Raw genomic sequence first — 22550 nt, 5'->3', positions numbered from 1 at the left:
ACCATTTCATGATTCCTGAGGGTTGGAGAGGGATGGTTAGGACTAGCCTTAGAAACTTCTACAGGCAGATAACAAATCAGTATTCTCTATACCGTGGTTCAAACATCTGTCAGCATACGACTTGACTGATTGATACTAGTTTAATTAACACCCCTCTCTGAAAGTTTTCATTACAAACTTGACATAAAACCTGACAAAAAGTATCTGCCAATCATTAAAGAAAAAAAATTACTGAATACCATTAAAAAATAAAAATAAAAACAACCACCACCACCAACAAAAAACTTTCCAACCAAACTGCTCTGGCAACTTGATTCAGTCCTGATAAGGAGCGTCTATGGTCCATCCAATAGCCTTGATTCCCGGGATGAGAGCTCTCAGGGAGGATGGACAAGCAGTTCTCTATGCAGAGAAAAGTAACGGTGTTGTTTTCTAAAGGCTGCAATAGAGAAGTTTTTAGGCTGTGCTGACATGGAGCAAATCCAAGTCATGACGAGAGGTGAGCAGCTGCACAGCTGCCAAGACAAAAGTTCACAGGAGTTTAAAGTAAATTTGAAGAACAGAAAATGAGGATGCCTTTCTGAGTTCCGGCTAGAATTGACTGAATTTGACTAAAATAGATTCACAGAATGGTTGAGGTTGGAAGGGATCTCTGGAGATCATCTACTCCAAAACCCCTGCTCAAGCACGGTCACCTACAGCACCTTGCCCAGGATCCTGTCCAGACAGCTTTTGAGTATCTCCAAAGATGCAGACTCCACAACCTCTCTGGGCAACCTCTTCCAGTGCTCAGCCACCCTCACAGCAAAGAAGTTTTTCCTCATGTTCAGACAGAACTTGCTGTGTTTCAGTTTGTGCCTGTTGCCTCTTGTCCTGCCACTGGGCACCACTGAGAAGAGTCTGGCTCCATCCTCTTTACACCCTCCCTTTAGATATTTATATGCTTTGGTAATATTTCCCCCTCAGTTTTCTCCAGCCTGAACAGCTCTCTCAAATAGGCTTACTGGTTATTATACACTTAAGACACTATTGAATACAAAGTTATGACCCAAGTCAACTTATTGGGTTATCTTCATATCTGAAGGCGGCCTACTAATATTAATGCTACAAGTGTTCAGTGACAAAAGCAAGCCTTTAGACATTTCTACAACCTGGCTAACAAAATGTTTCAGTCCCGAGAAAGGGCAGCTCCCATTTATGATAATAAAAATAAATTTAGGATGGTAAAGGCACTGTTAACATAGCACAAAAACTTCACAAATCAGATTGCAATTTCCCACAGAAAATACAACCAAGACTTCAATCACCCCATCTTCTCTACTGCAGCTTTTTCCCCCTCAAGAACAAGAGTCCCATTTTCAGGGAAATGACACCTTTCTCCTCCAAGTTCACCATTTCTTTGCTCAATATTCACCTTTGACTTCTGCACCCCCTTTAATCACACCTAAGAGCTTTGAAAAAGGCCTGTGCCCACCTTTATTATGTATCCTCCTCCTTTCGGAGGAGGAAGTAAACAAACTGATAGTTCAACATCTTTGACAACATCAGAGTTGACAATCTAACTTTGCTGGAGCCCAATTTTTTATTTCCAAACACTGCTTCTGGCACAAGCTGGGAACACTACACACTTGCCTTTAAATATATATATACATTCATAATCAAAACTACCTCTGGACAGGCAGCATATTCATATGCTGCCTGTTTTAGGCAAAAAAAACCTTCCTAACTTAATGAGGAAATGAAATAAAAGATCTTTTCTGTTAATTCTAGTTTGAGCATTCCTGACAAGATTTTTCTATTTAAGCACATTACTGACTTCCTTCTCTGATGCTTTAAAACCAATTAAAATATCAGTATTTTAAGTACTACATATATGCATACTTAAATACTACATACACCTAGAACCAGATTTCAAGCAACTGCCCATGCAAAAATAGCACTGCATTAGTCCTTCCACTAGCACTGCTATACATTCACCATATCTGTAGCCATGTATTGCATTTTGTCACCAGCTTTCCCAACTATTTGAGCTAATAAATGTAGCTTGTTTGGTAAACAAGTATTCACACTCAAGCTATTTCACTAGCCAGCCCTGTTTATGTTTCATTGCACAATTAATTTTGCTTTGAAAACATGATATTAACTAGTACGATACAACAGAGCAAGAGCAGTATTTTCACTTAGTGTTAAAGAAAATATGCACACATTTTTTTACTGGTATGATGTGCAAGTTGCAAGCAACCTTTCTTCACACTGGCTCAGGTTTGCACATGCCATAAGAGATTTCAGTCACTAAGAGCATGAAAAACCTGAAACATCAAATGCTAATTACTGAACATGCTGTATTCTGGGACAGCTATGTCATCATACAGATTTTCTGAAGCTATGAGAATCAGGACACTAAAAACTAGCCCTTCAAAGTCTGCCATCTCTACCTTGTTAGTCACTATGATTTTATTTCAAATAATAATCCATCCTAATTAAATGTTAAACTAACACTTGAAAGTTAAGCCAGTTGGTAAAGGCAAAATCCTACAAAAGTTACCTTTCCAAGCTCTTCACACAAAAGTAAACTCATTCCAAAGTTCTTTGTAACACTTAAAATAAGGAGATCAAAAAAGCTGCCATAAAAGATCAACTTAAAGCAAGTTAGGGCTTTGGAGCCAACTGGCTTAACATAGAGTAATAACTGCAATTCTAGCATTGCTCCTTAACTTTTCCCACAAAATAAATTTTTTTAATTACTTACATATTCTCTCTTATTCAGCTGATCTGCAAATATTTATTATTGAAATGTAGGTGATCCAAAAAACCCCCAGAATTACTGAAAAAACCCATGATCTGCAAAAATTTATTACTGAAATGCAAAGAAGGATTTAATTGAGAGAGGGGCTTAAAAACTCAAGCACCTCAAATTTAATAACCCCAAGCACACCATTTTACACTGCAAAATGTCATCTTTGCCTTTATCAAGTGAACCTGGATTCTTTCCCTTAAAACTCCAACTATTTCTGTCTCAGGCACAAATAGCTAAAGATTCTGTCTTGTGCCCAAAATCAGTCAAGTTGGTTATGGGTCAGTCCTCCACTTCTGTGTCTGAACTCCTTAAAGAGAGACTGAAGACCACACCAAAATTTTCCTCTTTGGTTCTATAATTATACTGCAACCTGACCTGCAAATACCTCAATATACACCTCCTTACTTACATGTCCCCATGATTTTTGAGGCGATGTCTTCTTGGCATTCTTTCTTCCAATTCCTCTAGCAACCTCTACCCTTCCCAAACACTGGAATTCTAAAACATTCTGTACTTGTTCTAGAGCCTGCATGATTTTACCTGTTCCCCTTCGTATGACATTACCCAGGTGACTTCAAGGCAAAACTCGTTAAGGCACATCTGTTTACACTAGTATGCACTGTATGAACAGCATGAGTTCAGAATAGGAAACACGTCAGCAGAACATTTTACCAAAAATCTTGTAGTTACAACAAATGAATTCATAACAATTGAAGAATTTTGGTAATCACACACTACTGATCACAACTTAGTTAATGAAAAGTTGGCCACATTTCTTGTCCATATTGCTCTGCTGGATGATCAGGAAAAAAAAAAAAGAAAAAAAAAACACAAACAACACACACACACGCTGATCTGAGAGGCCCCAGGTGAATCTCTAGAGTATTCTGGATTGCCCTGGAGTTCTTATTACTGCACAGTGACAACTCTTGCCTAGAAAACCAGTAAGGACATAAAGCAGAAGAGACCTTTCAAATTCTGCTGCATTGCAGAAGCTTTATCTTCCACTACATAACGCAGGCTTTCTTCTTTACGGACTTTAATCTTCAATCTAGCTCCTCTTGAGATACGATCTAGAAACAAATCTCATAATTTTGCTTTTGCAATGCTTAAAAAAAAAATACTGATTTCCTGAATTTATTCATTCTCATTTTAGCCTAATGCCAACACTATCTTTCAGCTCTTTGCTCTTCTTTTGAGTACTTTTTTTGTTTAAAAGACTCCCACCCCCATAGTACTGCTCATTAGTCACTTACTGAATTACCACTATCTGTATGTAGTACGTATATCTTCACTTCTCCATCCTAATCTCCTGCAGAGTAAAAGTGCTCAAAAAATTAAAAAATAAAAATAATAATAAAAACTCCCAAGATCAAGGAAGTAGATCAAAGCAAAGGAATCAATAAAGAATTTAAAAAGTTATTTTTTCTCTCCCCCATTCAGGCACACAATAAAAGTACTTAAAAGGCTGGGTGAAGAAAAACACCATGAAAGCATAAAATGATAACCTTGTGTGCCTTTTCTGTTCACCTCCAGATCCACCTTTTCCGGCCAGCCTACCTTCCCACAAACACAAATTCACCCACTAGAACTGCAAGTTCAAGCCAATTCAAGTCACTCTGCTTATCTCAGCACCAAGTGGGCCAAAAGAAACATTCGCTCTCCCTCCATTTCCGCTGGGGGGATTCCAGACAGGAAGGGGGGAGAGCTTCCACAACTGCAAACAGACCCTTCCTGAAGTGTCTCACCTATGTCTGCTATCTATAGTATATCTACTGCAATAATTTTAAACCCGTACACTAAAAAAAGTCTGTTGTCCGTAAGTTTGAATTTGCTATAAAAGGTGTTCCTACATTCTTGAGAAAACATTCAGGCCTCTGCAAATCAGCAAGCTGAAAAGCACTATATTCCAATATCAGTGAACCTTAGATTCTCTCACAGACCAGCGACTTCAGTTTCTCAAAGTCAAATAACAAATTGATGAATAAAGTCAAACAAGAACTCAGTTCCAACAATTTTAAAAATAAATTTTACCAAATTAAGCCAATGAAGTTCATTCTTTCAAGAAACAGTATCAAAAAGGTATTTGATGAATAACAGAGTAAGCGTAACAGCTGTAAAACCATGAACTGAAATATATTTACTGCAGAGTAGAAAGACTTGGAGTTATGACCATTAGGTGGAACATGGAAACCAAAATCAAGTCACAAACCCAAAGTTCTCTGGACACCAAAGCACTTCTGTGCAGTAAAAGAACTGAACGATTGAGGCATGCAGGAAACCAGGACAAAACATCAGACAGACTCTGTGCCTTAACAGTTTCTGTTCATCACAAATTCTTCACCAACAGGCCTTTTATCTGTAGCAAACACAGTAGTAGCAGGATTTGGAAAGGATCAATAAAACCGTAAAAGAGTTTGTTTTTAGTTTATACAGATAAGTGACCTTGGAGCATGGGTTGATCTTTAAAAACATTTGAAATAACAGGTTCTTGCTTCCTTTTCAAAACTAAAGGAGAGCCGCAGGAACACTAGGTACTTACGACACCACACCAAGGCCTGTGCAGAACTCTGTATTATGGCTATTCCTCTTGCCTATCACCTACTAGTTAGCCGTAAAATAATTAAATGATGATACTAAGGTCATATTCAGAGTCAGTCACTGCACTGAAACAGTTTATATTTCACAGCCATCTTATAAATCCTAGTATGAGCCTGCAGGTAATGTATCACATTGATTTAAGTATTTTTATTACCACTTTTGTTTAAACAAAAGCATTTTTATCATTATCAGAAAACTTGCTCTTGTTTCAGTCTGAAGTTATCGTTACAGACATGACTAAGGACAAGTTTCAACATGAGAAGTTTAATGCTAAAGCACAAGCCATCCACCTGAAGGAAAACATGAAGTTTTCACACACTTCCTTCTGCTGCTGGTATAATTGGGGTAGCCAATTATTATCTCCTACTCTAAAAAACTGTGTGGTACTGCAAGGAAGAACTGCCATTTGAATTATAATCTTAACAAAAACATGGTGCAAGTTCTCCAAAGGGAGGGAAAGGAGTCCAAATGACAAAAAGCCTCCCCAAAAATTCAGGACCATGGTGCAGTACACTATTAAGGTGTTGCGTATGTAATTTTCTTAACACTTTTACTTTAAGATATGCCATAACAACTGCATCCAGTTTCCTCAAAATGCTTTTATATACGCACAGGTAATATCACTGACAGAAGTAAAGAACAGTGGTCTTTAAACAACACCTTAAAACAGACTTGACCATCAAAAACAACTCTGATTTAAAATCTAAGAAAACATAAGGAGATTTCGTGCTCAAGCTTAGCTGTTCCTACTCAACTGACAGCAAACCATTTAGAGCAATTATATACACCATGCATTCTACCATAGTAGTAATTCAATTTAAATTTCAGATTAGTTTAATAGAGTAAGAACTAGCTACTCACTGTTTTATTCTGCTGTTTTTCACACACAAATGCAGTCTTGAAGTTTTCAGACCACAACCATTATTTATTAAATTAAAGCATCACATTGGTCTTTTTTATTAAAGCTTGAGAGTGAAAAACTTGCCTCAACTTTAAACCTAAAGTCACTTCACTGATGTTAAAACTGATGTGCCACTAATTTTGAGTACAAAAACATTCTGCCATTGACTTATCAGTTATCAGGAGATAAATTAGCAATACAACTCCCCCCCCAACCACACAGGCACACACTTACCTCACCTCTTAAAAGCACTTAAGTCCATAGGTACAAAGCTTTAAGTGCTATAAAAACCACTCCATTTATTCATAGAAGCCTGGACCTAAACTCTATAGCAATGTTGCAATGCAGTGGGGGAATTCAAGACAACTGAATTAGTAATATTTAACAACTCTGCCCCCACCTTAAAAGAGGGCTTTTCCCTAGTATTCAGTCAATGGACTGCCAGTGCCTAATTGTAATTTTATTAGACACTTCACTTCTGCAGCTGGTTACACTTAGCTTTCCTCAAAAAACCATGGAATTTATAGAAACTGTCATTTTATTAGAAACGTTTGCATAATAATGAAACGGTATAAGCAACCATTATTTTTACTTTCACGTTAAGCATCCTGTTCAAGCAAGCAAGGACCTTCCACATTCTGTATCCACCTTCCTGGGAAATCACGTAGCAATGCTTTGGTTATATTGCTCAAAACAACAGTTTTGTAAATGCTCAAGTTATGGAGCACATTCTGGCAAATACCATCACAGTGAGACGGTAACTAAACAAGCAGGTGCTACACAGATGCTTGGCATCTTACTCCATAAATGAAACAATCCTATCAATTTTAACATTAAGAGAGCAGTCAATTACCTAAAGAAAATTCTTGAAGTAGTTTAGGTTACAACTATACTACTATTTTCCTCCAAAATCTGCCTTCATTTCTAAGTGACAACTAGCTTTCTACTGTCAAGCAGAGCAACATTGCATCTACATACAAACAGACTCAGATATAATGAGAAATAGTTCAAATGAAACCATTCAAAGCCATGAAATAGCTAGCTGAAAGTTTGACCTACCTTAAGATGGTCAAAATTCAGAATGATGCTTTCTTATGGATTGTTTAGTTAAACACACCATAACTATAGTATTAAGATTTCAAAAGGTTGCCAGCCTTCCAGAGGCAGCGACAGGTCCAAAAAGCCAGACTATGCCAATCAAGAGAGTTGTAGGCAGGAACAATTCCCAATTCCTGTGCAAGTATGTCAAGTCCTAAATTTTCCATTTTAAAACTTACAGGGAAATTGCACTCCCCTAACCGTATGCTGCATAGGCAAAGAAAATACCAGTGGGTATTAAGAGGATAATAGGGTGGTCACCCCCACCCTATTTCCTAAAGTAATCCCAGCAGTGATTTATTATCCAGTGAATGAGAAACAGTCTAGTTCATTGATAATTCATAAGAAAAAGACCTCCCCAAAGGTGATGGTGGGGAACAGTGAAGTTAGCCTGAAAGAAGTAAATAGAATTATGAAATTGATTTTATGGAAATCAGACTCAAATTAAAAGGAAATATCTTCACCGTATTAAAGTAAGCTTTCAAAATCATTTGGGGAGCAACCAGTAAGACTATCTGAACTTAAGGTTCTACACACAAGAACATACAAGAGAAAAACAGCCAAAAAGGAGTGACCTTTGATTCTGCAGAAGCACTGAAGGAGCTTAGGTCATAACTCATCTGGTTGCTTCTCTCCTAAACCACCCTGCTGTGAATACATCCATAAAAACGTAAGAATTGCAACAAAGGAAGCTACACAGAAATAAGTGCTGGTGAGTAAAAAGAAGTCACAACTAAAGCATCCACCTGACACCTTCATTCAGTCTGAAGCAACGGAAAAGGAACACTTTTAGAACTGCTTTTCCCCCCCACATTTGATATTTATACTGATGAGCCAAAAGCATCCAAGTCAGGAAGGTGGGAAGCACTCACTGCACAAAGAATACTCAAATATTCCACCTAGTAGCAGAGCTCTCCTGAGAAAATTACTGTCAGAAAGCCATCTATGCAGAAAAAAAGCTACAGCATACCTACCTGATCATAGGCTAGGAAAAGAGGAATGGAGGTCCACTACACAGCCACGAACCTTAATCACAAATACATACCACCAGAGATTTTCATTCTGTGGGAAGGCCAAATCTTTTAACTACAATCAAGTTCCCACTACTGAAAACAGATAGGAAGAGCCCCCTTGAGTATACTCGCCTTTCAGAAGCATTTAACATAGTTTCACTCCCTCTTCTATCAGGAGGACAAGTCATTTACTCTGTACACAAACTCTAGCTCATGTTTTCAAAACCAGGTAAAAACATACACCCACAGAAGAGAGGGGAGCATCAGCAAACGTGCAAAGTGGCAAAGGAGGCATGTAGTTGGCAATGCTGCCTTCAGGCCCATGGCACTTCTTCTGAAAAACTCTTACAGAAACAAACTTTAGAATTTTTTTATTTAGTTTTTATTTAAGAACTGTGTGAAATCCAAAACATGTAAAGAGACATAAAACTAGTGTGTGTATGTCTCAAATTAACACATTCTTTTTAGATACAGACTAAACATTTCCTGATATCCCAGTCCTGTTTCCAAACTGCTTCCTTTCAAGTAGTTATCCTACCAAAGACAGGAACTGGGTTTTTTGCTTGCACTAGACTGTGTATTAAACAGGAAGAGCAATCCTTTGATTCAGGGTCTAATCCACATATATGGATAATCATCCTAAACAGCTGCTGTCAAACAGCCATCCATGGTCCAAACAGTGGCTTTAAGCAGTCATTTGAATTTCACAGACCAGAAAGTCAACACTGGTCAGAGGTACACACTGGTCAGTAAGAAATTTGAGGGCTGACAGCATTCACTGCTGGAACCACTACCTCAAGAGACTGAGGAAGAAATGAAATATAGTAACTGTAAATCATAATTCCAGTTTATGTGCCATTTGTGTGCTTACAGTAACTGAGAAAAAAAGTGCAAAAGTTTTTATGCACTCCCTCATGCATAAGAACAGCCCCAGAGAAATAAGCTCATGATTTCATACATTCTAAGTAGTTCACAGACAACAACTTCTTAAGCGTGGGCAGAACAATTTAGCGTAACAGGCCAACATGTATGTTCTTTAAAAGCGAGATATTCAATGCAAACTGGCATTGGGACTATACTCTTTGGTTTCTGCATTGATCTTCCTCTCCACTCACAACAAATTCAGAGCATAGGTTTTTAAGGAAAACATTAATGCCATGAAAAGAACGCTACTTATAATAAAAAAAAAAAGGAAAGAAAGAATATCCTGCAATTTTCTTAAATCCTACGAATCCCCACACCACTCAAATCTGCATTTAAATGTGGCAACAACTCTTCACCAATAAAGAATTAGCCTTAATATCATCTGTTATTTAAAAGAATCTACTTGTGCTATTCAAAACAAAATCTGATTGTGACATTTGCTTGTTACCACTTGAAAATTTGGTAAATTTAGATTTAATATCACACTTGCAACTTACATGAAAGGATTGCGACAGTTAGATGCAAGTTTATTGTTGAATAATTCATTTTCTTCATATTTTATCTTGCGTATGAGATGACAAAAAATATGCGTTCAATAGACATCCTGAATAAAGCACTTTACCACTTGTTATATTTACAAGTGATACTTAGACACTAACACTTAAGGAACTGCTAGAAAATATCGGCTTAGCCAGTTATATAAACAGAAGTACCTACTTTTCAAAACTGAAGAAATTCAGTATTGTTCCAAAGTACCAGACTAGGCAGGATGTCAATTCCTGACACTCAAAGCGTCAAGGCCAAAGCAACTGTGAATTTAAGCAGCGTCAACTAGCCGACTCTTTCTACTGCTACCTCTTTTTAGCAAGTAGCCTTGAGGTGTACAAGAGAGGGCAGTTACATATCTTTTACAGTAGATCCCTCAAAGGTCCTATCCCTTATTTTTAAGGCTGCTTATAAATATAAACATCTGCAAAAGAACAATTTTTATCAAAACTAGCAATATAGTCTGTCAATATCGGGGGCAAACAGCATCCTTCACGGTTTATCATATGAACATTCAGTTTAAGGCTACTTCTAACATGAAAGCGAGTTGCTATATAAAACTTATGACTGATTTTTGCAAGTAACACTTGATAATGAACTTTTCTCTACATATGCTTTAAAAGATTAATTATAAGTATTTGGGACAGCAACTACAGTGCTTTTAGAGTATATACTTAAGTTCCAAATATGCTACGACTTCCTATTTTTTCCGCAAGAGCCTACTCTTGACGAGGGATGTTTACTAATTCATCATGCTAAAAGATACAGACCATCAACTGCTTGGCAAGATGAAAAGCCCCTTCCCTGCCCCAAAAACTCCACTTAGGCATTCCATCCACGTCAATGATATCAACACCGAGGGCTTTTTGTATTGTTTTACACTAAAAAGGAAAAAAAAAAAAGCATTTAAACACATTTAGACCATACAGAAAATTAAAAATCGGAAAATGAAAGATTTCCAAAACAAACCTGCACTTTTTAGAAAGTCCAAAGGAACAGGCATACAAGCACATTTCACAGCATATGCTGTGTCTAACACAAGCACTAATAACCCTGTATCCATTACCAACAGGATCAAGATACACGTGAAATCGAAAGAAAGTAACAGAACCGTGCATCCAATTCCAGATACGGGTAGTTTAATTACATTTCACAACAAGGCACGCATTGCTGTGATTCATTTAAACTTGAAACACAGTTATCACCAGTTTCTGCAAGTCAACACACACTAACATCTTAAATCAATTCTGTGAACAATGAAGCCAAGTTTTCCTTTTCAGTAATTTTATTCTAATGTGAAACATGAAGAAACAAGTACCCAAATAATAACTGCAATATAGTATGAAATTTTAATAAAAGTTGTTTAAAAAACAAAGAGCAAAATTTAAAAAAATAAACTGAAAGGCTTGACTCCTAGTCGCACATCTTTCTGACATCAGGAAGAATACTTTCAGACTTTCAAAGAAAAAAAGAAACAAAGATCTGCTGTTGAAACATTACTCCCAAAGACTGTTGAAACGCATAACATGAAGCTTCAGAGACAGACAGTTTTATTAACAGGAGGCTTAATTTTAAACAGTATATACAAATCACATTACTTTTCCAAAGTCGGGACCACCTAGTAATCTGTCAAAACAAAATTATGCTAATGAATTACAGAAGCATCTGTGTAATGCGACCGCCTCTTTATTGAAGTACACCTTTATACAGTCCTTCCAAATATTCCTGTACTGTGAAATCCTCTCAGGACGCAGCGCTGCACAGGTTTTCAAATCTCTCCTACACACCACATGAATAAAACTGTTGCCACTTGCACCTCTAAATTTTGCCTGACCATACACTTCAGTGTTCCATGATATGCAACACCAAAAGGCACTGTTTTTCTTTGTCCAAAAACCAAAACAGTTTAAAGATTACTATGTTTAAGTACAATGATTTGCCGGGAATAGCAGGATTTTTCAGGCAATGCCCAAGTCTTAAAATTTATCATAAGCCAAGCGAGGATGAACCAAAGAGTTCTACTTTCCACTTGTGTAATTACTTCCTTTCCAATTAATTTTCCATGAAAGGTTTTACTGCACAGCAAAGAAAATGGCAACTCTTTACAGACTTTGAATAAACAACAGCACAAGTTTATTGCAAAAATATATAGTAAACTCAGTATTTTCAAGTTTTGGAGAAAAATAAATTTTATCTCTGAATTCACCCATAGCAGTAATCCACAACAGAGTTGCTGAAGATAAAAGCTTCTTTCATACATAAACTAATTTAAAACTTTAGCTGGACTCCAATCTTCTACTAATAATCACCACTTTGGTTCTCTTAACAGAGATTCTATGTAAGGAGTCAAAAGACACATGAAAAATACAACATCGATATGAACTAGTGTCAAAGATCCTACCCCAACTGATTCATGTAATCCTAACAAATCAAGCTACTTAAACAATGATGAGTATTTTTAAGTTGTTACTTCTACTGCAAATGTTTTAAGTGTACTATAAAACTCATATGATAATGTTTGAGGTTAGCTATACTTGTGGCAAAAGTCTTATTCTGCACAATTATAATTGCAATATATAAATAACTAAAGGTTATTCCACAAAGAACAGCTTGAATTTTACAGAACGATTCTGCTCATACTTATAGGAATTAGTTCGGTAGACACATCAGCAATGGGCATAATTCAACTGTTCATACAGTGAGAATCTTGGAAAAAATAAAGATACATACACAAAACAATTAATCTGTGTACACTGAGAATTCATTCAGTTGCAGAGTAAAATCAGAACTTTAAACAAAGCTTTGACCTGTAAACAAAGCAAATTCAGCCAGCTTTTAACCAAATCTAGAAATAACTATCTATTTTACAATGGCTTGCAAGAGCACCCACTAAAGAACTTCACTGACTTCATCTATTTCCCTTATCCAAAGCTACATAAAACCAATCTAGATTCCTTGATAAGCATTGTGTCCAGTATAGTTTACCAAACTTTTTCTATGGTGAATAAGAATCTGTCTAGCTTCTCCACACATTTGTACTGGGAAATCCACTGCACATCTATCCTTGCAGTGTTTCTTACGTAAATGGCTAACCCAGTGCTCTGTCTTATCAAAACAAATCTGTTTTACAATTTAAACAATCCACAGGTTCTATCCTGGAAATACTATAAAAACCAATCCGGATGCATTTATCACAACACTATGAGTATCTATTCTACAACTACTTCATATTAACAGCTACCCTAAAACAAGTTTTACTTTTCTTGAGCCTATAGGCCTATCATTTAAATCAACAACAGCTGCCATTGCTTCATCACGAGACTCAAATGCAACCATTGCTTCTCCTGTGGGCATGCCTTTTTCATTGTATTTTAAGCACACTGAACCAGGGATCACTTGGTAACCGTAAAAGAAATCCAAAATTTCATCCACCGAAACAGTAAAGGGCATATTTTGCACTTTAATGACCGTTGGTCCTGGTTTCCCAGACCCTGTTCCAAAACCTGGGGGTCCACTAATATGTATATTTCCCGGTCCAGGTCCAAACCCTGGAGGTCCACTTAAGTGTCCAAGACCACTTGCAATTCCTGGAGGGCCACCACCAAAGTTGGGGGGTCCACTTAAATTGCCAGGACCATTACCAAAACTCTGAGGGCCCCCTCCAAAACCTGACGGTCCACTCAAATTACCAGGACCACCTGCAAAACCTGGGACCTCAATAGCTGCACCAGGTAAACCACTACTTGCAACTGAAGGTATTCCTGGTCTAGAATCACCAAAGCCACCTATTCCAGGTGGCGGTAGAGGGGGACCAAATGTGTTAGAGGCACTAAAGTTACCAGGAAAATTAAACGGAGGACCATTGTTTGCATCTTTTGAACTTCCCCCCAGGAAGGCATGTTCATCCCCACCAGTGCTCGGTGCTCCTGGCACAGTTGCATTTCCTTGCATTGGCATTTTCAGTATCTTTTTCCCTTGAGACGGTGGGTTTCTCTCAATTTCTCTCATTTCTTCTACAGTAATCAAACGTAAAACAACATCTCTTCCATTCAGTTTTTTACGGTGCAAACGTTCTGCCTTACGAGCATCATCTTCAGTTTTAAACTGAACCAGTGCTTGTCCTAAACCTTGCCCATTGTTATCAACAAGAATTTGTACAGAGTTTTCTTCTACTGCCAGACCCTCTAGAAACTGAAGGATTTCCATTTTTGTTATATTGTATGGAATATTAGATATATGCGCACATAATTTAGGTGAGCCTGGTTCTACCTCAGCATTCATCATGATTTCTCTCTGGTCATAGTTGAAGTTCTGCAATCTTTTACGAATCATGTCTATCTTTTCTAACATCGCCTTTTTAGTAATAGGATGAACTTGAATAAAACGATTCCCTATATACTGCTTATGATGACACAAAGCTGCTTTGTAATCAGCTTCATTCCTGAACTCAACAAAACCCTCTCCAATTGCCTTCCCATTAGGTCCATAAGCTATATAGATGCTGTCTTCAACTATATCGAGCTTTTTAAAAAAATCTATTACATGTTTGTTCTCCGATTCAAAGGGAAGACCTTTCAAATAAACACAGAAACCCTGCTCATGGGGAGATCTTGACCGTGACCTTTTCTGTCCACTAGGAGATTTGGACCTAGAATGAGGCTGTGGAGGAGGGTGCGATTGCCCAGAGGGACCCATGGTTTGCTTGAAAGTTATGTGGCCTCCAGCAGCCACCCACTGTCTCTCTGTTGCAGGACTAACTTCAACATAGCGCTGAATCATCAGCATTCTGTTTCGCTTCAGTGCTTCAAAGGTATCTTGAGGAGAAAAAAACTTAACTAGTCCATTTCCATTATTTCGACCTACATGATCCTTCAGCATATGGACTGCATCCACACGGAGCCCAAGGAAAAAGTCTTTCACATCGGATTCTGTTGCAGAAAAGGGCATTCCATGAACGCTGACATACAAGTCATCTGGATTGATAGGAAGTGGTTTGACACTACTTTGAGAATTCATCTGGATAGGATTTACAGGATTCATGGGACCCATAAACAATGGATTCAAGCCGCTGTTCATATTCACTGCTGCTCCAGACCCATTCATTCCAGTGGGTAAAGGTGCTACGGGTGGAGGATTCAAAGGAGGCATTCCTGACATGGGAGGCATAGGTGTCATTGGGGGCACCGGGGGCACAGGGGGTATTGGGGGAACTGGAGGAACAGGAGGCAGCGTGGGTACAGGAGGTGGAACAGGTATTGGGGGAATAGAAGGCATTGGTGGCAAAGATGGCATAGCTGGGATAGGAGGGATTGGTGGAGGAGGTACTGTGTTCATTGGGGATGCTGTACTAGGTATAGTTGAGCTAAATGTTGGGCTACCAAAGGTACTCCCAAGATTTGGAGGTGCAGTCCCCATACTGGCAGTAGAAAATGTGGATATGTTTTTATTGCTTTCATGCACAGTAGTAGAAGCAGTTACTACACTAGGAGAAGGATTATTAAAGTTAGGTACAGTAGTAGGTAAGTTTACCCTTCCACTCATTCCAGAACTAGGTGGTGGTCCCGACCTGCTAGCATTTGCTGGTGGCATATCTAGATTGGCAGTTTCAAAACGCCTACGACTGAGTTCTATCATGTTCTGCATTTCAGTTTTACTGCTCAGCAATAGTGTTACTTTTGACCCTTTAATTGTACCACCTGTGCGCATCATACCAAGCCTTGCATCTTCATCAGTGGCAAAAACGATGAAAGCCTCACCCAGTTCACCCCCTACAATATGCACGCCCCCATCAGGAATGGTCAATCCAGAGAAGAAGTGGCGAATGTCCATGGTCCCCGCCACAATCGGGAGACCTTGCAAGCGGATGACCACAGCCATGCTGCGCTGAAACAACACACACCTGCAGATGAGAAAAGGCAACGGCTATGTCAGACTACTGATTATGACACCATGCATTTACCTACAGACACCATCTACTATATTTGTTTACATACTCCTAACAACATCTTGGAATATAAACATGCTTAATCTTTGCAAGTTCTTTATTCATGTTTGCTTACTTCATACAGATTGAAGTATTAAACATTTACCAACGCAATTAGTGTAAGGTTTGCACTGCAAATTCCAAAATAAACTGTTAAACTGAAACCCACAAGTGTCAGTACAAAAAAAAACTAAGGGACAGCAAAAATCAGAACTATCATATCAATAGTTCAGTAATTAATGGAACATAAGCAAAATGAGTATTTCAGCTAAGCAAATAAATTTCAGTTACCATACATTGATAAGATATCCATTGTACCTGGCAAAGTGACTGCCAAAAAGTTTGTACACCTATGGGCAATAAACAGCTCTCTTTCTCATTTGGAAAGGGATTTTAACATATGTCAGGTGAAAAAGACGGGGAACACACAGTGCGTTATGAACTGAAATCCATTATTCACAACTAGCAACACTATGAATCACTAAACACCATGACATGGGCCATTTAGATTATAATGATCTTACATTTTTCTCCTAGCAAAGACGAGCAGTCGAGGTGACAGTGGAGTTAAGGGTTATAAACTAACCCCAAACATTTTGTGACTTTAGATATAGACCTTGCCTGGACTAGATAAACATCTAGGCATAGTCTAGCTAAATACCTTCTTTTTAATACATTAGATTTTGAAAGTCTTAAAGGCAAAGTATAATTTATAAGAGCTGTGTATGTTCTGTCTAGTAACACACCTTCAGTCTCACAAGCAAATAACTTTACCTCTGTAGTTAGTTGAGGTTAGTAGAAGCTTAAGACCAATTTCAAACAGCTAGATCTTGATGAAAGTTACCTTGTACACATTCGACAGAAGACCCTGAGGTTACATCAGAAGGTCAAGAGGAACACAAATTTAGATAATTCTCACTTATGCTTGACAACCCTTCAGTAAAGATTGAAAACATCATAATACTAGCATAGTTCACCCTTGCAGAAGCCAACCTTTTATCCTAAACAGTCAGCAGCAGCACCTTGTTTCACCTGAACCACTCCTTCCCTGAAACTTCTTCGCTTCCTAAGTATCAACCAGTTCAGAATCTGTATGGAAGACCTTTGAGGCTCCCATTTGCCACATATCCATGGTGTTTATATACTCATTAGGCACTTGAAATCAAGGATTAACCAGATGACACAATGCAATGCCAGGAGGCAGTGCACCATGACAAACTGTGATCATTAACTATCCCACAACATTTCACATTCAGTTAAGCATTATATCCCAGCATACAGTCAAATCTTAAGTCAGCTGCATTTGCCTGCCCAGGTTTTCCAATGAGTTTAGAGTAGAGACATTGTAAACTACCAGGTAAAGCCACTGTCCAACAGTTTAACCATGTGATATCCAGGTTGAATTCTGTTCTTAATGAAAACAATAGTAACAACTCTTATGAGAAAAAAAGAAGCAATTCTTTTGTTGGCACAGTGGAACTTCAGATTATCAAATTGGGTAGTTAATACTTTGTTTTGTTGCCCATAAACCAGAGTTAACCCCTTCCACTCACTAATCACCCCAAGAAACATGCTAGGGTATTGCAGGGCATTAGCTCACACTTAGTTGGTAAGTGTGGATGATCCTTCTACCTCAAGGAATCAGCAGAGAAGCCCACTGGCACAATGTCAGCTATGGTGCTCTAGCTGTTGTAAATGAATACCTAATTTCTTACTAGATCATCTAAATAAATAAATAAGTATGAAAATCTAGCTATATACACCACTAAGAAAACCCCTATTTCACCAACAATGGCAACAACAGAAAGGGGAATGTATGCTAAGCTTTTATTAGAGAGCAAGTTTCCCATCTCCTGGCAAGGTATAACTTGGGGGAAAAAAACAAAACAAAAACAAAACAATGTGTTCTATTATCTCTTCTAATCACAAAGTTTGCTCCCTAATCATTTTCCAACAGCAAAACAAGTGGCCCACATGAGAAAGAAATGTCAAAATAAGAAATAGCTATGCTATGTACACACCTAAGGAAGCATTTAAAACTTTTTGCAGTGTTTTAAAATTGTGCTATTTTTTAATGGTCTTGTAGTTTTATTTTAAATTTGCCTAACACTGTTACCAATCTCTGAAACTAAAATTAAAAATGTTTACTTTAAGGAAGTCATACCAAAGGGGACTGCAAAACAAACTTGCTGCATTATGCTACAGGATTGCTTTCAAATTATATGTTCCTGAAGCAAGTGAATGGCAAAAAAGCATCCCCTGTTACTGCATCTGTGCTTTGAAAACTACAAGGAAAAGTCATTTTAAAAGCTTACTAAGATGTTTGTATATTTTGTATTGCCTGTTATAAAAAGAAATGAGTTTTAGAAACTTTTAAAACATCTGACTCCTAACTTTCTTCTGTTAAATGGGAGATTACTTCTTCATAGTCATTTCCTTGCTAATGCAAAAGGCATGACAATCTGATATGGCCATTCGTTAAACAAAGGCAACTTGGGAAGGTTTTTCTACTCAGATCTACTGGTTTAGAACAAATATTCTTTATCAGAATTGACAGCCTGATAGGTAAGCACACTTATTAATGATTTTGTGAATCTAGCCCAGAAGACAAACTAACAGATGTGAAACTATAAAAAAAAAAAAAAAAAGAATTTTCAAAGAATTTAAGCATTTGAACATTTATGTAACTTTTGGGATAATGCAAGTATCTCAATCTTGCTCTTAATTCAAAACTTCATTAGAAATGCTGAGGGATATTATAAAGTTGTTTTGCTAAGTATGCTACTTAGGTCTTAGGAAACCACTATGGCCAAAATAAAAAAGAAGAAAAAAAAAGAATTGCTGTTTAAACACTTATATTAAGGCATACAATTGCCAGAAAAACTGGCCACAATGACCTCAGCATAACTAATTTCATGCATGATTCTAATCAAGTGCTTGATATTAAGCAAGAGCTAGCAGTAGCAGGGTATTAAGAAAAAAATTTTTAAAAACCTTACCAAATATTTTGATAAGAAGTATTTTGTCAACTCAAAAAGAAACTGCTTCAAAGTTACCCAAGAGTTCAGTGCTTTAACAGAGTACCACCTTTGGTCTCTGTGATTTGAGGAGGAAAATCAAATGGTGCAACAAAAGGACCAAATCTCACACATATAAGCACTCACAAGTCAGATTTTTTTCAAAAGGCACTTAGGAGACAATAACCTAATCAAATTTTCAGAGTAATGAAAAAGCACAGCCTGCTCAAATATTTCAGTGTTGATTTGTTAAAGATTATATATATATATATATATATATATATATATATATGCAGGGGCAAGATTAACTGCAGACAGAACAGGGTACACGCCTGTTAAGTGTACATTGAAGCACTGAAGGCTTTTTGTTGGGCTGTTAGAGATGTTCTCAGGCTTTTTCCCCCCTCTTATAAAGAAGTATTTTAAACGCAGATTTTTTATTTATTTTTTTTAAGAAGAGACAGGAAGCATAAAAGTCAAAAGTTATACTATAGCCAAACCATCCACTCTATCATGTTGAGACCGCAAAGGAAAAGTAAAGACCTGCCAACAATCTGGTTCAAGTCATTCAATAAACCTTAAAAGCATGTTTATCCATCTCAATAATCATGTCTTCAGAAACGTTGATATTACATTAGAAAAGGGTGTACAGCACTAAAGGACAACATTACCTCTTCAATCTATGTATTGGTCAGTAAAATAAGCAGAAACTGGGTCAGATGTATAAAACGATAAAACAGAAAACACTGGACTAGCCTTTTAAGACATATGCATTTCTCAAGTTAAAACAAGTTTAGAAGACTCAGCCTAATCCTTAGGAAGTGTTAATCCACAATACCCACACAGTACATGCACACAACATATTTGGCAATTCTTGGATGAAGACTGGGAACTGGAATAATGTTGGTGTTGCAGGAGGAATTTAAAGCATCTGGGCTGTGACTGTCTAGCAATAGCTAAAACTGCAGAATGCTGGGCTTTTTTGAAAAGGCTAAAATTAACCTGTTAGATTAGGATAGCTTCGAATCAGCTCAGAGATGACTATCTGATCCTTTAACTGCTGCAAACCTAATTAGAACCAACTACTATACACTTTTACACTCCAATAGTTAGAAACAGGCAGACCTATGGCCTGCAACAAAATACCTACATTTTCAAACAGTGCAAAATAACTGGGAGATTGTTCAGGACTACCACATGCTGATGAAACAACAAAACATTAGTTTGTCAGAAAATTCTGTTTATGAAAACAACGTGGTCAGAACCACCATCACCAGTGGGAGTCAAGTAAAAAGACCAACTATAGATTATTTGACCCAGCTGTTCTGACACCAATTCAGAGGTTCCAAAAGCTTCAAATATGTCTTAATATATACTCAATATGCATAAAAAGAAATCTTCAATTCAAAGTCTCTTACCTGCAAAGACAGATGTTTTTTTCTTAACAAGTAGCAGAAGCCAAGCCAATCCTGTGGGCAACCAATTAAAACCAACTTTTAGACTGCAATAAAGAATAAATGGAGGCAAAAATCAATGCAGGCAACACAAGAGCAGTAACAGTCCTCAAAGAACTGTTTCTATAGAAAGTTCAATCCTGAGACCACCACAAGGCACTGAAACATACAGCAACGACAAGAATAAGAGTGCATTTTCTAATACTTGATATCTGTATCACTTTTTGACAATTGCATTGCACTTATTGTATTGTTTCAAGACATGAATATGTCTTCCCAAAAGAATATGAAAAAGAACCAGAAAACATTCAGAGCATCTTTCAGTTTTTTCCAATTCCAACAGCTGAGCAAATCACTATCTTTCAAAGGCAGATTAAGAACCAAATACTTAAGAATCTGGATTTTAACAAACCCTTGCTCTATCAATTGGTACAAATAATATTCCTTCCTCCAGCTGCGTATCTTCTTACTTGAACAAAGCAACACCATAAGCCGCAAATCAGAAATCTCTCTACAGCTGCACGTGAACAGTTTTTCAAGTGTCATACAAGCTGGTGAAACTAAGTTGCATTTCATAGAGGGTCAACTCTACAGAGAGGTAACATTTCTATGCAGTCACCTCTATACAGCATACAGTAAGAATTCCTTGCTTAGATAACATCTTTTTATTTGTAATCTGCCATTTTATAATCCAACTCCTGATCCAAACCCCATTTTTTTCATACCTGAGAGCATTAAAACTATCTTCCTGGGAATACGACTCAACAAGAAAGCTAGACGTTTCAAGGAGGAATATATGTATTTCTTATTTAAAGAATGGATGGAAAACCTCTTGTTCTTTCATTGCTTAGCAGACCATCTTATACCAAAATTCTGTTTCTCTGGAAAACTATCTAGAAAAGAACCATGCACTAAGAACAAACAACTGCCTCCTTTTCACACAGCCGAAACCATTTTCAGTTATAAGCATTATTAGCAAAGTGAACTTACAGAAAGAAGTACTAGCAACATCCACAAACTCCCTAACAGAGAGGATTAAAATGAACACAGACATTCACAGATCTTTCAGGACATTAACAGCAGACTTGCAAATGAGAAAGATGAAACTATGCCCTTCAGACTTATATTAAAACAGTAAGTGTGTTCAATAAAAGAGGACTATATATTTTTAAGCAGACCTTTAAGAAAAAAAAATCCTGTATTTGTAGGATTCAGCTATATACTTTCATATCTGGCACAGTTTCAAGCAGTAATTTACAATGCAGAAAAGAACATAATCACCTGAAGAACAATTTCATGCAAAAATACATCTGCTTTAAGAAGCAGATAGATCTATCATGCACAAGGAACTTTCCATTTGAAAAAAACCCCAACAAATCATTCATGATATTTCCAGAATAGCAACCACAAAGTTGCATATGCATCTTTTTTATGACACTGAAAACAAGCTGAAGATCTCCAATGCCCTAAGATGACATGCTCTAATGTAAAACACCACATACACAAAACCAAGCAGCATTCTTCAGAAAAAGTGCAAAACTCCACTCTATCATGTTTAACTTTTCTATCAATCATCATCGATTTACATAAAGAAGTCTCAATTCTCTCATCTTTAAAGGAGAAAAAAAAGCACACATCACCCTCATAGGTAAAAACATCCTCTCCAATCAACCTGGTGCTAAGAGCACATTAACTAGGTAAACACAGACTATGGCACAGCTGCTCCCTTACAACCCTGACACCATACCTCAACAACTTCACAGAAAAGAATATCCACAGTACCCTACCAACTATACAGAAAAACAACCACCCAGTGAACACAAAGTAGTTGATGAAACAACCTTAGAAGGACTCCACCGAGGAAACAACCTGCCGATTTACCTGCCTAACCCCAGCAGATCGAGGTGGGGAAGAAAACTTGCTAAGAACGAACGAGTTTAAGAATGACTAGCGAAACAAGGGCCAAGAGTTTCCTCGAAAGAAGGTTTAGACAGACTCTAGGTGTACTTCTGGGATCCACTTCAAAACTAACTTGTGTTTACGGAACTAATTTTTATTAGTAGAAAAACATCGTAGGTTACTGCACAGCAAGTTCACTAGTATTTAAAGAGCATCCCCGCCAAGCGGTGGCAGGGCCGCAGGCGCCAGGATACTTCTTCCCTGCGAGGTACAGAGCGCTCGCCCCGCTTCATCCCCCGGGGCCCGGCGAGAGGCGG

The 22550-nt window shown here is 37.6% G+C and overlaps 2 protein-coding genes across 3 annotated transcripts in view; both read right to left on the bottom strand.

Moving 5' to 3' along the window:
• The window catches only part of CPNE1 (copine 1), a 44191-nt gene extending 23815 nt beyond the window's left edge, over nucleotides 1-20376 (bottom strand). The window contains exon 1 of one of the 2 annotated variants that reach the window (XM_026057555.1): nucleotides 20299-20376. The gene's annotated coding sequence lies outside the window, so the exon portion shown is untranslated. Of the gene's footprint in view, nucleotides 1-15636; nucleotides 15718-20298 lie in introns of those variants that run through there. The other variant, XM_026057559.1, reaches the window with a different exon arrangement.
• Nucleotides 11148-20392, bottom strand: RBM12 (RNA binding motif protein 12). The gene is made up of 2 exons (XM_026057534.1): nucleotides 20299-20392; nucleotides 11148-15779 (listed from the first exon to the last, which is right to left on the bottom strand). The coding sequence occupies exon 2, from the start codon at nucleotides 15755-15757 to the stop codon at nucleotides 13118-13120; it is 2640 nt and encodes an 879-aa protein (XP_025913319.1). The 5' UTR covers nucleotides 15758-15779; nucleotides 20299-20392; the 3' UTR covers nucleotides 11148-13117.
• Between the last annotated feature and the right edge of the window lie 2158 nt (nucleotides 20393-22550).

The sequence above is a fragment of the Apteryx rowi genome, unplaced genomic scaffold, assembly GCF_003343035.1.
Source record: "Apteryx rowi isolate R43461 unplaced genomic scaffold, aptRow1 scaffold_0, whole genome shotgun sequence".
Lineage (NCBI taxonomy): Eukaryota > Metazoa > Chordata > Aves > Apterygiformes > Apterygidae > Apteryx > Apteryx rowi.
Note: the sequence above shows the minus strand (reverse complement) of the source record. Positions and strands in the feature narration are given on the sequence as shown.